The sequence below is a fragment of the Anolis carolinensis genome, chromosome 4 (assembly GCF_035594765.1).
Source record: "Anolis carolinensis isolate JA03-04 chromosome 4, rAnoCar3.1.pri, whole genome shotgun sequence".
NCBI lineage: Eukaryota > Metazoa > Chordata > Lepidosauria > Squamata > Dactyloidae > Anolis > Anolis carolinensis.
In genome coordinates, this window is record NC_085844.1 from 186,626,897 (window position 1) to 186,643,051 (window position 16,155).

Below are 16,155 nucleotides of genomic sequence, written 5' to 3' on the forward strand. Positions count from 1 at the left end.
CTAGACAATATTTTTAGAAAATAAATACCAGAATAGTTTCTACCATTCAAAAGTTTTAAGCTGCCTATTTGAAAGGCGAAAACAACAAAAAGACCCTTGATATTCAACCCCAGAGCAACAGGACCAGGACCTACATTGTGGCTGATACAGCATCTTTGCTTTCAACTCCCAGAGCCAGAATACATTTTTCAAATGCTGCAATAAGGCCAATACAATAGTCAGCTTTCTAATACTAATCTTCCAAGGGAGTTTCCAAAGCCAATCACACTGCAGCAGGTGTAATGGCTTTAAAAGACCATTACATTTCCTAAACCTTCACCTTCTCCACCTCAAGCACATGTAATTGCGTAGAGTTAAAACGTTCTACATAAGCAAAACGCATAGCATTCCCAAATATATTTACAAGGTAAACAGAACTATGGGAGCGATCCAAAGAAAAGGCTTTTATGTACCAGAGAATTTGGCAATCACTTGTACAAAGAAACATACCAGCTGCTAAGAAAATTGAACACTGCATATAATTCATATAAAACCTTGGTCAAGTTGTGGAAAAAGATATCTATGGAGATAAAATCCTGACTATGAAACTCTCAAGCAGACCCTTGTTCCATATACATTCATTCCAGTTTTGGATCTGGAACTTTTATCACAGACAAGTTATTTTTGGACTAAAACTCCCACAATGTGCTAGTCTCCACTGCCTCTGGCTGGGGATTCTGGGAATTGTAGACCAAAAATATCTTGAATAAGACCTGCATTTAAGAGAGAGTTAAGTCTTTTCAATTCCTTTAAATATATTTAGAAGTGCCTATGGGGATGTCTGGTACTCAACAAGATATATTAAAGAGCAGTATAGAGCTTGTAAACTATTTAGAAACGGTCTACTTCTCTTTGGCTCATAGCTGTACAGAAGTTCCTATTAATACATCTCTCTTAATCACCAACACATACTCTTTATTTGAGGAACAATTTAGGAAAAAAGGTTTTTCAGAAAGCACAGTGACATTTTTATTCATCCCGTGTAGTACAGGAATAGGCAACTATGCTTTTCCAAATTCTTTGGAACTGCAACTCCCATAATTCCTCACCAATGGGAACTACACTCTAAAAACTTCTAGATATCACAGTAGCTCATCCCAGATGTAATGCAGCATACATCATCCTCACTAGAAGACTGCACTAGTAAATAATTTATATACACCAAGATCACTTAATCCTTCATTTGAAAAGAGATATTTTTTTTCCATTTTAGACAATTAGGGCAAATTGAAATTGATTCAGAGAAAAGAGCACATCCAGGCATCTCCAGAACAGCTATGAAGTCATTAAACTAAAAAAATACTATCAAATTAGTTCGAGACTGACAAAAGAAAAGAAATGGAGGGGGACAAGACGATGAAGACATTTCTACTTTCCCACCTACATTCTCCATTCTGCTCACCACACACTCTGCACCCAACTCAATTAAAGCAGTGAGAACCACAAGGTTAGAGGACTCTAATAATGGAGTCTCCTATTTATCCACGTTCCACCTAAAATAGGGAAAATTACAGACAAGAGGGTGGCTTTATTTTCTCCTCCTTGCTTAGGGGTTGTTGTTGTTGTTAGTGTTTTTTCTTTGTGGGAGGAAATGCATTTAAACCATTTGAAAACTTGATTTAAATGCACGTCCCCTCTGCAACATGCCCTCTTTCCTCCCTGTGTGGCAAAGGTGAGAATCATGAAGATGAGGCTGGGCTACAACTCTAAACAGCCTTAGCTAGCATAGCCAAAGGCTGGGGATTCAGGGAGTTGCAACGTTTATATGATTCCCATCCCCACTATAAGAGGTTGAAGTTCCAAACTCCACAGTGGGCTCTGAAATGAGAGCTCCCTGGATGGCTAAACTATCAGAGGAGTTTTGCGGTCCCCAAGACAATAGGACTGCCCTCCACAAAAGTCAACATCAACACTGAAATACAACACCGCTTGAGCTCTGCGGGTGCAGTATTTTTCAGAATGAAGCAGAGAGTGTTTGATGACCGGGACATCCATAGAGATACCAAGGTGCTTGCTTATAAAGCCATTGTCCTCCCAACCCTGCGAAACATGGACGGTCTACAGACATCACACCCAACTCCTGGAGCGTTTTCATCAGCATTGCCTCAGAAAAATCCTGCAAATCTCTTGGGAAGACAGGCGGACAAATGTCAGCATGCTGGAAGAAGCAAAGACCACCAGCATTGAAGCGATGCTCCTACGCCATCAACTCTGCTGGACTGGCCACGTTGTCCGAATGCCCGATCACCGTCTCCCAAAGCAGTTGCTCTACTCCGAACTCAAGAATGGGAAACGTAATGTTGGTGGGCAGGAAAAGAGATTTAAAGATGGGCTTAAAGCCAACCTTAAAAACTGTGGCATAGACACTGAGAACTGGGAAGCCCTGGCCCTTGAGCGCTCTAATTGGAGGTCAGCTGTGACTAGCAGTGCTGCGGAGTTCGAGGAGGCACAAATGGAGGGCCTAAGGGAGAAACGTGCCAAGAGGAAGGAGCGTCAAGCCAACCCTGACCGGGACCGCCTTCCACCTGAAAACCGATGTCCTCACTGCGGGAGAACATAAAGATCAAGAATAGGTCTCTTCAGCCATCTACGGACAATTGTCCTCGAACTACAAGGGATCGCCTAAGTAAATAAGTATGTAATCTGACAGATCTTTAACCCTAGACCTAAATTTGGATGTACATGCTGATGTGTATTCTTATTACCCTATTTACTCTAATGTGATGCTAACCATTTTTGGCTAAATTACATGAAATTTAGGGTGTGCATTAGGTTTGCACAATAATACAATCATTATAGTGGTGAGCCAAAGCAAATTGGGACACAAATTCAGGAGTACCTGGAGTTCCTACTTGAGGGATGTCATCTTTGATTTAATTGCCATTGTTCAATGATATGCAATCCTGGGATTTGTAGTTTGACGATGCATGAGCATTCTTTGGCAGAGAAGGCGCAAGACCTTGAACATTCCATAGCACTGATCCAGGGCAGTTAGTGGATTCATTATACAGCATAGTTGCACCCCACTGTTTTCTATTCTCTTGCTGGAAGCTTTGGTGTCCTAACACTTTTGTTTTCAAAGAAAGAATTCTAAGCAGGCAGAACTGTAATGTGTACCTTTTTTTGGACCAATTTTAAAAGAGTGCACTTTTTGCCACTGCACATTACATTTGGCAGCAAATACTTTTTTTTTTACTTTCAACGTTTTGAAAATTGAGGTGTGCATTAGATTAGATGGTGTACTAGAATTGAGTAATTACCGTATATGCTATCTATTCATCAACATTCTGTTTGTGTATGTGTCCTGCAATCGCCTGTGAACTTATAACCATCTGCACAGCATTGTTATTATCTGCACTACACTGCTACATCCCAAGTGGACTGTACATTTCACTGAATGCAATGCCATGTTGCTGTCAAACATCTGCACCTGAATATGTAGCTTCATCTTTCTGTGGTTCTCTAAATTGTGAGGGGACATTCCTCATGAAGCAAGGTTCTAGAACTTATATCTTGGTTAGATTCACATTACCTTAGTTAAAACTAATTGGCATCTGTATCCCAGCAGCAGGCAGGACATTCAGCATTGCCTGTGTGTGGACTCATCCTACAACCGTCTATCTCCCTCTCTCCACTCAATGCCTCACTTAAGCTTCTGTGTATGTCTTCCTATCTCTCTAGAGCAGAGATTCTCAACCTATGGGTCCCCAGGTGTTTTGGCCTACAACTCCCAGAAATCCCAGCCAGTTTACCAGCTCTGAGGATTTCTGGGAGTTGAAGGTCAAAACATCTGGAGACCCACAAGTTGAGAACCACTGTTCTAGATGATATAGAAAAAAATTCACTGCACATTGGAAAATGGTAATGTAGGTACACACCTGTCTCCCAATGTACATTTCTGTTTCTCCTACTGGTCCGCAAGAGATGGAGATAGGAACTGGGGCACAGGCAGACACTTGTACCACAGATTATGGTGATTAAAGCATCTTAAATGGGAACAGATCATGTTAACTTTCTGAGTTTTCCCCTCCCATTCCTCCTGTTTTACAAAGGAGAGTGTGGGTGCGCTCACAAGTGTGAGAAAGAGAAAGAATGCACATATACGAGGGCAAAGGAAGCAGGCTGTGAGTCAAATGTGGGTTCTCTGCATGCCATGTTGTAAGGTAACTTGAATATCACTGGGAGCTTATGGCCTGGGAAGACCTATACAACATGAACAATTTAGATGTGGAGTTCTTTCATGCACGCAGCATGAATGCACTTTAACTGCCCCAGCTACATATTATGTAATCCTGGGGTTTGTACTTTGTTGAGGGTCCAGACCTCTTTGGCTGAGAATTCTAAATGTTTTTCACTAAACCGCAAATTCCAGGTTTCCATGGGATATTACCATGCCTTTTAAAACAGAATCACAGTGCTATTGTTGTGTAATGTAGTGGTCCCTGAACTGCAATCTGGAAGGTTCCAGCCCCCAGTTTAATGGATCCTATAGGGAAGGGAAATGATCTCTGTCAGCACACACCACTGGGCATATTTTCTCCAAATGGTTTTTAGTCTTGCTCATTATACAAAGTAAAGGCAGAAAACCTATGGAGTAAAAAACAGAAGATGCCATTCCTACCATATAGAAATACAGTACAGTCTCACTTATCCAAGGTCCTGGATTATCCAATGCATTTTTGTAGTCAATGTTTTCAATATACTGTGATATTTTGGTGCTAAATTCATAAATACAGTAATTACTACATAGCATTAATGTGTAATGAACTACTTTTTCTGTCAAATTTGTTGCATAACATGATGTTTTGGTGCATAATTTGTAAAATCATAACCTAATTTGATATTCAATCCCTCCTTATTATCCAAGATATTCGCTTATCCAAGGTTCTGCCGGCCTGTTTAGCTTGGATAAGTGAGACTATACTGTAGTTCAGGGATATTTCAAGCAGAATATTCTGCACAAACAAGAATGTGAAATGCAGGTATGGCTATAAATATTATCTGCAAACATGTGAGTTACTCCAAGTAACTGATACAACTCTCTTTTAACCTTTCCACATGTTGAAAATAATAAAACAAACTAAAACATTTTAAAAGGATTTGATATGAAAAGTCCACACAGATAAAATATTAATGCTTTTATCAAAAAATGTGCAAAGAGAAAAACCAACATATCCAACAGCTGTTTACAAAATCCAGTTCTTCCAGCATGTACAACTAGCTCTGTACTAGTTGGTATCCAGTTTTAATACAGAAATTAAACAGGCTCCAACTTACCTTCTAACACTGTCAGTTTGGCACTAGTGTTTATCTCTCCAACACTGTTTGTGGCCATGCACTCATAGATTGCTTCATCCCGAAGGACACGCAGAGGCTGGATACGCAGTACTGATCCAGAGCCATCATCAAATTCAATAACCTTTTTACAAAAGAAGGGTAACATTTGTTACCAACTCTGTATAAGAAATTGCTTAAAAATAAAGCAAACTGTATCTCTATAGGAGTGGGGTTCTCATTTCTTTAACTATGACTGAAAAACTGGTAAAGATGAAACTCCCTCCATTCTGTAATGCAAATCTCCCCAATCTTGTTAGCAGAAATTAAGGATGCCATAAACACATCCATTAACTTTAACCAAGGTGAATGCTAACCAAATTTAATTGTTAAGCAGCTTTTGGAAACTAGATGTCAGAGCTTTGTTTCTACTTTAATAAACTGAGATGAAAAGGAAACTGTTCTAAAATTTGAAGAATCTTATTGCTTTTGCTCTTAGAAGGCATTTGATTTTTCTACAAGGAAGATGTTTAACCATTTAACAATTTAGACTCAGATGTCTGGTAAGTTCAGTATTTTCTAACAATGTAAGAATCCTGTTATATCAGAAAAAGGCCTATTCTATTATCACAGAGGATGACTAGATTTCAATGGGAAGCCCAGGAACACAATTCCACCTTCATGGTATTCAGAGGCATATAGCCTCATGTACAAGAGAGTATATTCAGCATGATTTAGACCACATCGATATCAGGCAGGTTAACCTGGTACAAATCTGAGATGAAGTGGCTGTAGATCTAGCATGTTTGTGCTGAATCAGGGGCTGTTGTCAAGATAGGCTGGGTTGACACTTGGGTCCTCCATGTTGCTACTGCCACTAATGGATGGTAGTGGAGCTCCATCTAAGTGCTTGGCCATTGCCCGTCCCATCCATGATTTCAGAATTGCAACCTATGCAAACAGCAGAAAAGAGAGGGCTGACCTCCTTTTCTTCTTGCTGTTCATGCAAGTGCCCCATTCTGACATCAGAAATCGAGGATACTCACAGGAAGTCACTGTATGTCATGAATACTGCCAGTAGTGAATTCACAGTGACTCCATTGTTTTTTAGCCACTATAGTCAAGCCCCCTGAGACTATTTATATGGCAGAATTAAAGCAGTTTGGCACTACTTCCCCATGGAATGCTGGGATTTATCGTTTGTTATGGTACCAGACTTCTCTAACAGAGAAGGGTAAATCTCTCACAAAACTACGAATCTTAGAATTCCATTGCATCGAGAGATGGCAATTATTGTGTTACCAACTGCTATAATTCTACAGTGTGGAAGTCTTTGGTAGCTTTAGCAGCTATCAATCTGTCTACACCCCCTTGTAGGGATTGGTGTTATAATTGTATTTTAACTACCAGTATGTGTTGTATGAAAAAGGAAGTTGTCTTAGTCCAAACAACACCCATATGAGTGGATATAATTCATTCCAAAGTGTTGGTCTGGTACCAAAATATGGATATTTAACAAAATTACCACTTACTTCAAATCTTTGGGAGCTGACTTTCTTTCCTTTTTTCATCCATGTGATGCGAGGCTTTGGATCTCCTGTTGCTTGGCATACAAATGAGGCTACACCTCCAGAAATCCCAATCTGATCTTCAGGAGTTTTCATGAAGTTTGGCTTGTCTAAAAGAAAATAACATGGTTAGATGTATGCCAGATATGAATGACGTTTATAGTAAAATTAATAATGCAGGCTCCCACTTATTTCTAACAGTAACGACTGGCAATATCTGGACATGTATTCTTGGCTACACATGTTCCTTCCATCTCTGGTCAGCTTTTAGGGCTGAGAAACAACGATAACTTTCCGTTTAGGGAAGGCTAGAGTTCGTGAAGGTTTTATAATTTTTGTGTGAATCTCCCATTTCCACCTTGAAACTTTCTGTAAAATTTGACATAATTTTTGCCTAGCAATGCTCTTTAGTGGATTCTCGATTTCTGGGAGAATGTGTGCAGCTACTGGACAGAACAAAAACTTCTTTTTATAATACAGAACAATCATTGAAAGAGCCTGTGTGGCCTTACAATATATCTCAAAATGAAGCACGCAGGGATTTCTGGAAGGTTTACTCTGCTTTGCTGGGTTATGAAAGAACTCTGTGTCTACTTGCTGTTCCTGTTATAAAAAATACACACTGAGATGTTAAAAACCCAACGAACTCCTGGCGATGCCAAACCCCAATAATTACACACTGTTAAAAGCCATGGAAAATAAAAATAAAAACTTTCTTTTTCAGGAAAGGGTTAAGGAGAAACGTGGGCATCATTATCCATTGTTTCTGACTCTTCAGTCTCCCCTGAGGGTTGGAAAAGGAAAGAAATGAAAAGAAATACCAACTGGATAGACAAGGTGAAGACAGGAGTTTTTAAAATAAAAATGTATGCTGTGTTGAAAATATGAAGCCACAATGAACTTAAGCCTTTAATTAAAGATGAACAGGACAATACAGTTCAAATACGGATAATTCTTGTCATTCCTAATTACTAGAAGGTTATTCCTGACTAAGGACCATACAGACAACGTATTACACCAGGCTTAAAGGAACCAAACTGACTGTGAATTCACTTTCAGACTGAATTCTTGGCGATTACTTTAAAAGTTGGGATCTTGAAGGAATGCTTCTCTATGTCTATGTTTACCCAAGGACTGAAATCTGTCAGAAGGTTCCTCCTCCATGAGAGCAACATAAAGGGGGAACACATTTAGGGGGGGGGGGGCATCCTTGGTTAAGGTACTCAACTTGTAGACCAGACTGGTATCGATGTTGGTTTCTTTTGGTATCTGGTCAAGAACTGGCTTTTTCTTTAGTCCTTTGGAGCCTCATTTGCCTTAAGCATATATATGGGATTTTAAAAGCCTTTTTACTCTTGTCACGTTGCTTGATATACCTTTTTCATGTTTAAATTATTCATTGATTTTAATCTGGAATTGTTTAAGTTATTTATATTGTTATTTTACTTGTTTGCTTCCCTGAGATCCCAGAAAAAATGGTGAGATAAACGAATCAAATATATACATAGTTATCAGAATGCTAATTTCAGAAGCGAATTGTGAACAGAGAAAATGAGTCTATCAGTCTGTATTGTTTCTGAAGAGAGGTTTAAGAAGAGAAAAACATCTTATTCCTTCAGTATTATGTGTATCATTCTACCTTTTGACATGCTTTGAATTGAACTGAATCTGACAATCATACTCCCAATTTGGAAAATATTTATGCAATTAATTGAATTAAATATTAATTCAATTAAAATTTTTAAATGTCTTTGAAGCAATTAAGAGCCATTTAAATATAAACTTCATTGTGGGAAAGCACAGGGTAAAGCCAGAGAAAATATTTCTGAGATGTAGGAAATCGACAGCTCACTACATATAACCTCAGTGTCATTGACAGTACCCTGAGATAAAAATTAATCAATTACTAGCTGTGATTGCTTAACTGACATTGATTTCATGTATTTATTTACTTAGATTTACACCTATTCTACATAGTTCTATTTACATCTGTATTTCTTCCCCGCTATCATCTGTTTCAGAAAAAATGTTGATCAAATTTGTACTGATGTTGATTAGCATTGTAACTGACCATTTTGCAGCATTGTCTGAGAGGTGGTTGGTTTCATCTCATTTTGCCTGTGATCAGTCCTAATACGTAGTAAATTTAGGAACACTGTCAGGTCCAACTGTCTACTTACATGCTTGATGCTATTGCTCCTGGTTTATTATATCCAGTGGGGAGGGGATACCTGACTAGGTTCAGGAATCTGTATACTCTTCTCTGAGAGATGAGATAATTACAGTATCTTTTAAAGAAGTGGTGATCAGGTTTCTCTTGAAGGAATACTAAAAATCAGGTTTGGAAGATAGGAACAGATATCATATTGAAAATGGAGCAAGCTTGTTATCTGCTACTCCAGAAAATAAGATATGGAGAAATGGATTCAACTTACAGAAAAAGGGATTTCACCAAATTGGGAAAACGCCACATGATGGGAATACCTGTTCAACAATGGAACACACAGCTTCAGAGTACAGTGGAGTCTCCTTCTCTGGATGTTTTTAAATAGACGCTGAATGGCTATCTATAAGGAGTGTCTTTGATTGTGTATCCCTACATGACACAGGTGTGGCTGGATGCCTCCTGTAGTCTATTCCAACTCTATGATTCTATCATTTCCAGAGAAAATATATGTGAATAAATTCCTGGATACATTTGGTCTTCTCAGATAAGTTCTGGAATTTCCTCATTCTTTTAAGTGGCCTTTTAGGTTATTCTTTTTGGTACCATCAATCATGGCTACCCAGGATGACAGGAAGACCCTATATTGCACTGATTCCACCCCTACTTAGATGATCAATTCCGGAAGGTGGTGATTATCTCATAATGTTCAAAATTACAAATAATATAATTTTAATAACTGCACATGTATTTTATTTGTACGGCTCTTCTGAAGTATACTTGACTGCAAAATTGGATTCATATAATCATTTTTTCAAACCATGGGGTTGACACTTAAGAATTCATTGTACTTATATTGAAATGTTACATTTTTCTGTTGGGAATCAATAGATACAGTTTGAACACAGGTGTCCCAAACTTGGTAGAGACTGTACTGCTTGCAATTTCATACATACAGTTGTCTCTTCTGATTCATTGATTCACGCATCCATGTCTTGAAAATATTCAGGGAAAAAATATGATTTTGCAATTTTATATGGAGAGTCCCATTTAACTATGCCATTGCATATAATCAGATTTGGGTGTCCACATATTTTGGTATCAGGGTGAGGGATCTCGAACTAAATCCTAGTAGATACAAAGGCACTGCTGTATATCACTTTAAAAACATATCATCTTGTCATTATGCTATCCTATTTACAGGGACACTGTTCTCTACAATTTTATATCTCAACACCCCTACAGATAGCAGAGTAGATAGCATGGAGTGAAATGGGGTCTGCCTTAAGAATGAAGCCTCTTACCTCCTCAAGAGTAGGGGCACTGGTAGGGAGAGCAGAGGGGAAGCCTCTGCTTCTCCTACCTGAGTGGACCAGAAAGAAGGGTGGGGGAGCAGAGGTGTCTGGCTGGGAAAACCTGAGAGCGGTAGGAAGAGAAGGAAGGAGGGAAAGGAGTCAGAACTGCAGACTGGCCTTGGAAGCTGCGAGGATAAGTGACTCTCACAAACTATTTGCTTTCTAACGCAGCGGGACTAAACACCACGGTACCATGATGCTTTCTCCCTCTCATGAGATGAGATCCTAAAGGTCTATTTTATTTAACTCACTCTTATCTCACATAGCTTCTATGGAAGATATATTTAATTATATCCTTAACCTTACCTGCAATTGAGAATGAATTGAGTGAATTTGTGAAATCTTTCTTCACTAAACACTGGCATACGTTTTACCATTTTAAGATACTTAAAACAAATGGTTTGTACACTAAATAAAGTAAACACATGGGAAATATGTCAGGTCTACCTGTCTTCCAGCAGATGGTGCCCAGGCAGGAAAAATTATAAACTGAAATGCTTGAGACACAACTAGAATCTCTACTTCATCCTAAGGTGTGGAATAACTGCTGATCATACGGAATACATAATGTTACAAGATACTGTTAGTGCCTCAGGCCAACAACCTTCTGCAATCTGACTCATCCAAACTGATGCTGTTGCTAAATCTTGCCCTTTCTGCCTCCTCAACAATGTTGTCAATCAAGCTAATTGACTGCACTAGAGGGCCACCTTCATCGGCGCTAGGCTTGGCATTCCTTTAAGATTCAGTTTTTAATTATATGTATTGTAGCTATATAGTACAATAATTTATGGATGGCAGAACATACCTTTGAATTGTAGGATAAGAAATATCTTAGGTTGAGGTCACCAAGACCTACTTTTAGAATAAATTTTGTCTAATTTATGATTTTGTGTACAATTAGGCCAACTGCTATGGTAGGAAAGTGCAGCAAGGTGATTTAAGTAGAGAAGGGCAGAGGAACAAGCAAGAGAAATGCAAAACAAATGAGCTAAGGAAATGTAATTCATGGTTCATGGGTACTAAAGGTACTGAGAAAGATATAAAAACACATCAAAATGGTCTTCTCATATGAAACAACTCTTTTTTCTGCATGAACTTTTTGTAAATTTAAAATGGGTTCTTCCAGCAAAACAGCATTTCATTGTAGCTTTTCATGTCTGGATTTCAATGTTTTGGGGTGATATGACCTTTCTCTACAGCACTACATGGTGCATGCTAAGCAATAAACATTGTTGGCTCATGTTTAACTTGTTGTCCACGAGGACTCCAAGGTCTTTTTCGCACACACTGCTGGGGGATGCCTGGCTTGAAAGTGTGTGCAAAAAAGACCTTGGAGTCCTTGCGGACAACAAGTTAAACATGAGCCAACAACGTGATGCGGCAGCTAAAAAAGCCAACGGGATTCTGGCCTGCATCAATAGGAGTCTAGTGTCTAGATCCAGGGAAGTCATGCTCCCCCTCTATTCTGCCTTGGTCAGACCACACCTGGAATACTGTGTCCAATTTTGGGCACCGCAGTTGAAGGGAGATGTTGACAAGCTGGAAAGCGTCCAGAGGAGGGCAACTAAAATGATTAAGGGTCTGGAGAACAAGCCCTATGAGGAGCGGCTTAAAGAGCTGGGCATGTTTAGCCTGCAAAAGAGAAGGCTAAGAGGAGACATGATAGCCATGTACAAATATGTGAGGGGAAGTCATAGGGAGGAGGGAGCAAGCTTGTTTTCTGCTGCCCTGCAGACTAGGACGCGGAACAATGGCTTTAAACTACAGGAAAGGAGATTCCACATGAACATCAGGAAGAACTTCCTCACTGTGAGAGCTGTTCGGCAGTGGAACTCTCCCCCCCGGGCTGTGGTGGAGGCTCCGGTGTGCTTTGAATGCGATTTCCTGCTTCTTAGCGGGGGGTTGGACTCGATGGCCCATGAAGTCTCTTCCAACTCTACTATTCTATGATTCTATGAATACAGGCAGCCCCTGAGTTACAAACATCTGACTTACAAACGACTCGTAGTTAAGAAAGGGGATGAGACAACAGGAAGTGAGAGAAATCTACCCCTCGGAAGGGAAATTCACTCCTGAAAGCGTTATTATGTGGAAAAGGTGCCGCCATTGAAGATTTATCACCAATCCTTATTTCCACAACAAGTCAAATTTTTCAAAATCCAATGATCCCAGAGACAGAAAGTGAGGTGAAATCTTCTTAATTGGGACACAGATAGCAAAACAAACAACACAAGGGTGTTATGATATCCAAAGCTTATATAGATATAATTACACTTTAAAATGTACCTGCCGCAACTTCGAAACAAATTCAACTTAAGAACAAACCTATAGAACCTATCATGTTCGAAACTTGGGGACTGCCTATATGTTACTTGGCAAGGAGTCCTTTCCACTTCACTGAATGAACCAAGAGCTGCAAAATGAAGCACTTGCCTCACATCCATAAGGGACTGTCTATTAATTATCTAGGATTCTGCAACTAAAGCACATTACTAATGGAGCTAGCAGACATTCAGACAACGGTGCACATGTAACTAATAGTTAAAGAGCAGAGTCTGAACAGCTGGATCAGGAGCTACTTAACCATACCTTGCTTCTGTTACATTTTTATCTATATTGACTACTGTTAACCCTGATTACAGTACTCAGTGATATTACTAGGCTTAAAATACCTTCTGAAACATATTTAGAGCCAAAGTACTTAAAGGGAGTTTAGGGCATCCTTATGGTTGCAAAAGGAATTTACTTGAGACTAGATGGAAAATCCCTTTAACATTAGTCCAAGAACAGTTACTAACTGAAGGTGGGAGTATTTTGTTCCCTTCTGTGAAACAAGCAATGTCTATAGAGATGGGCAGTGGTGGAAGACGTATTTATTTATATGCAGAATTGCAAAAATGGACATGACAGTTTCACAAAACTGAAATAAAACTATTCCAGACATCTAGAAATTTGTGTTTTTTAAAAATACAATACGTTTTTGTATCCTATTAGACAAGCAGGATTGAAATGCTCCAATTCAAGTGCGGCTGAAATTTTCTAAGATGTTTCTTTTCTTTAAAGTTACAACATGAAGAATAAAACCAACTCCTTGAGATTTTCTTTTCTTTTCTTGTTGTAATCCCAGAATAGCTGAATGAGAGGAAGGATTTAACTATATTTTCCATTGTATGTGAGCAGCCTTTCCAAAAGTTGTTTTTAATTTATTGTACATTGGTAGGAAGGTCTAGGGGACAGGGGGTTGAGAAATACATTTTGCAAATTAATAAACTTTATTATTATGGTACTGCCTGACAGCTTTCTCAGCAGTGGCTGACCCTGATTCTAATTTTTCAGGTGGGTTAACATGTAAACCCCATACCCCCTAATTTATAGCTTTCTTGCAAATGTCAAATTTATTAAATTCACTGCAATGTACAAAAAAATCCAGAATATATACGGCCAGGAAAAAGAGGCAGACCAAAATTCTTCTGCCTGAATAAAGACAGAGCTGAATGTTCTTGCCTGGAAAAGGAAACATGAAAATTAATTTTGCTAGCATGCTTGCCACATTAAACACCATATTATTTTGCACAAAAGGATTAAAAGGTTTTAATCCCCCTTTGCAAGCAGCCAGTTCTTGAAGCTGCAAGTTCAAAGGCCTCGCAACTTAATCCCTCCCCCTGTAGTTTAAAGCATTTAAAGGGGGCTCACCCTTCTTTTACAGATAAATACAAAGCACCCTACTACTTAGCCTCCCAACCCCAACGAACTTCTCTGTAAACAATCTCATTAGAATACCTGTCATGGTAACAAACAGCTTTTCTTGACTACTAGAAATTGTGATGTAGATAAAAGAACAGTTCCTTTTAATGATAGCATGCATTGTGCTCTGAGCTGGATACTGGCCTCATCTACCTGGTGAAGAGAAACGAATCCTGACTAAGGATAACGAGAGCTGCCTGGCATTCCTATTACACAAGCTGTTTCCCTCCCCCTTATTTGTATAAACTACTTTCCCATGCATGGAGTTCAGAATACAGCATCTGCAGACAAACAAAAGATCTTTGTCATATGCCCACTTTGCCAAGTTTCAATTCCTGGCAAGGAATCTAAGAAACACTCTAAAAGACACTACAGATATTAAGCCAGTCATTTTTTTCTTTAAATATCCACAGCAACAAGATTTAAACTATGCTCAAATATAATAATTCCAGTTCAGTTTTCAAAGGCAATAGTGAAACTAGGAAGACAGTTTATAATCCATCAATATGCAGAATAGGAAACCCTTTCTCAGACTAATCTCTAGAGACAAAATCATTTTGATCACCTGACTTTGTTCTTAAAAACAAGTCACATAACATCGCCCAATTCTTGCATCTTTGCAAAATAATTATCTTTTTTTTTAAATCCACAAGTTGAACTTTGGTCAAAGTCATTAAAATGACTGAGAAACCTAAATGTCTTTACTATCTGAACACAAACATTATTTCCTGTATGTTGTTCCAAATATGCCCTGGCTGCCAGTCCTTATCCAAAATTCTACACGGTTTCTCCCTTCCAGTAGAAGGCTTTCACTGTCATGACCTACCCAATACTCTGTAGCTGTCCCAATTTGGTAGGGAGAGTCCCAATTAATCCTCTGTTGCCACACTTTTTCACCTGCCTTTATTCTCTACTTTCCCTCTTTGTCTTCAGTTCAATTCAGTTGCTGCAAACTGAATGCAAAGGGCAAAAGCATTTATCTTAGCAGAAGGGAGAGGAAGAGCAGTCCCCATAGACTCTTGACAAAAAAAAACTGCTGCAGCTTATCCTAGTTTTTGCATTCCTCCTCACATGTGTCCGTTATGATCTTGGAAAGATTGGAGCGCATGCTACAATGGATAGAAATTTGGGATGGGGGGTTGTATGTGAGATGATATGCCTTTCCACTTAATCAGTGGAAAAAAAGTTTACCTGCTGTTTTTGTTGTGTAATATTTATATTCTATCCTATATCTTAAGATCCCTGACCTGCTCACAATAAAATCAGTTTAAGCAACTTAAAATGTAAAACAATAAAAATACACAAAGGAAAAGGAAATGCTTTAGATTAGGATTTCCTTCATCAGCCAAAGATTGGGCTGAGTTTCCACCCAGTTCTTATATTTTATGATTCTATGACTTGTCCTTTAACCAATTACTAATTCTTTTAAACTGGGGAAATTGAGAAATGATCTTTACATTGTGTTAATCTATCTACTGAAATTAAAGCACACCATTGCTACATCTTTCTTGTTCACAAAAAAAAAAATCTTGAACATCTAAGGTAGTGGTGGCAGTCTTGATTCATGCTCATCCTTTAGGAAATTACAACAATAAAGCAAATTGACCCGAAAATTATAAATGAGAACTGACCCAAGTAGCATTCACCTCATCCCTTTAGGTATTAGTCCCCTCTATTCTAGCAGGCAAAAGTTCTCTGAGTTTCCATGGTTTTCAGATTGTTCTATGTAGTGACAGATCCCACAGATCTGACTGCACAGAAAGAAACCACAACGTAGGCTGAGATGGTGACTAGAATTATATTTGTAAGCACATAGCTGTCTGAACACTTGATAAGAGAAAGTGTCACATTCAAAGAAGAGGAAAAAAGGATAACAGTGTTCCCTTTTGTATCTAAGCAATTTCAGACACTGTTCTGACGAGACTGTTTTCCTCCGAGGCTGCCTTGGTTGTGGCTATCTATATGAGAGCAGAGCAAGTCCTCGTAGAATCAGAAAAGTCACTTAATC

At 38.9% G+C, this 16,155-nt stretch overlaps 1 protein-coding gene across 17 annotated transcripts in view; it reads right to left on the bottom strand.

Moving 5' to 3' along the window:
• Window positions 1-16,155, bottom strand: part of ptprf (protein tyrosine phosphatase receptor type F) — a 654,269-nt gene that overhangs the window by 292,702 nt on the left and 345,412 nt on the right. For all 17 annotated transcript variants that reach the window (XM_062979663.1, XM_062979673.1, XM_062979678.1 and 14 more), the window contains exons 4-5: window positions 6,846-6,991; window positions 5,317-5,458 (exon numbers count right to left, since the gene is read on the bottom strand). In XM_062979663.1, coding sequence (XP_062835733.1) covers window positions 5,317-5,458; window positions 6,846-6,991 — 288 coding nt within the window. The remainder of the gene's footprint in view (window positions 1-5,316; window positions 5,459-6,845; window positions 6,992-16,155) is intronic.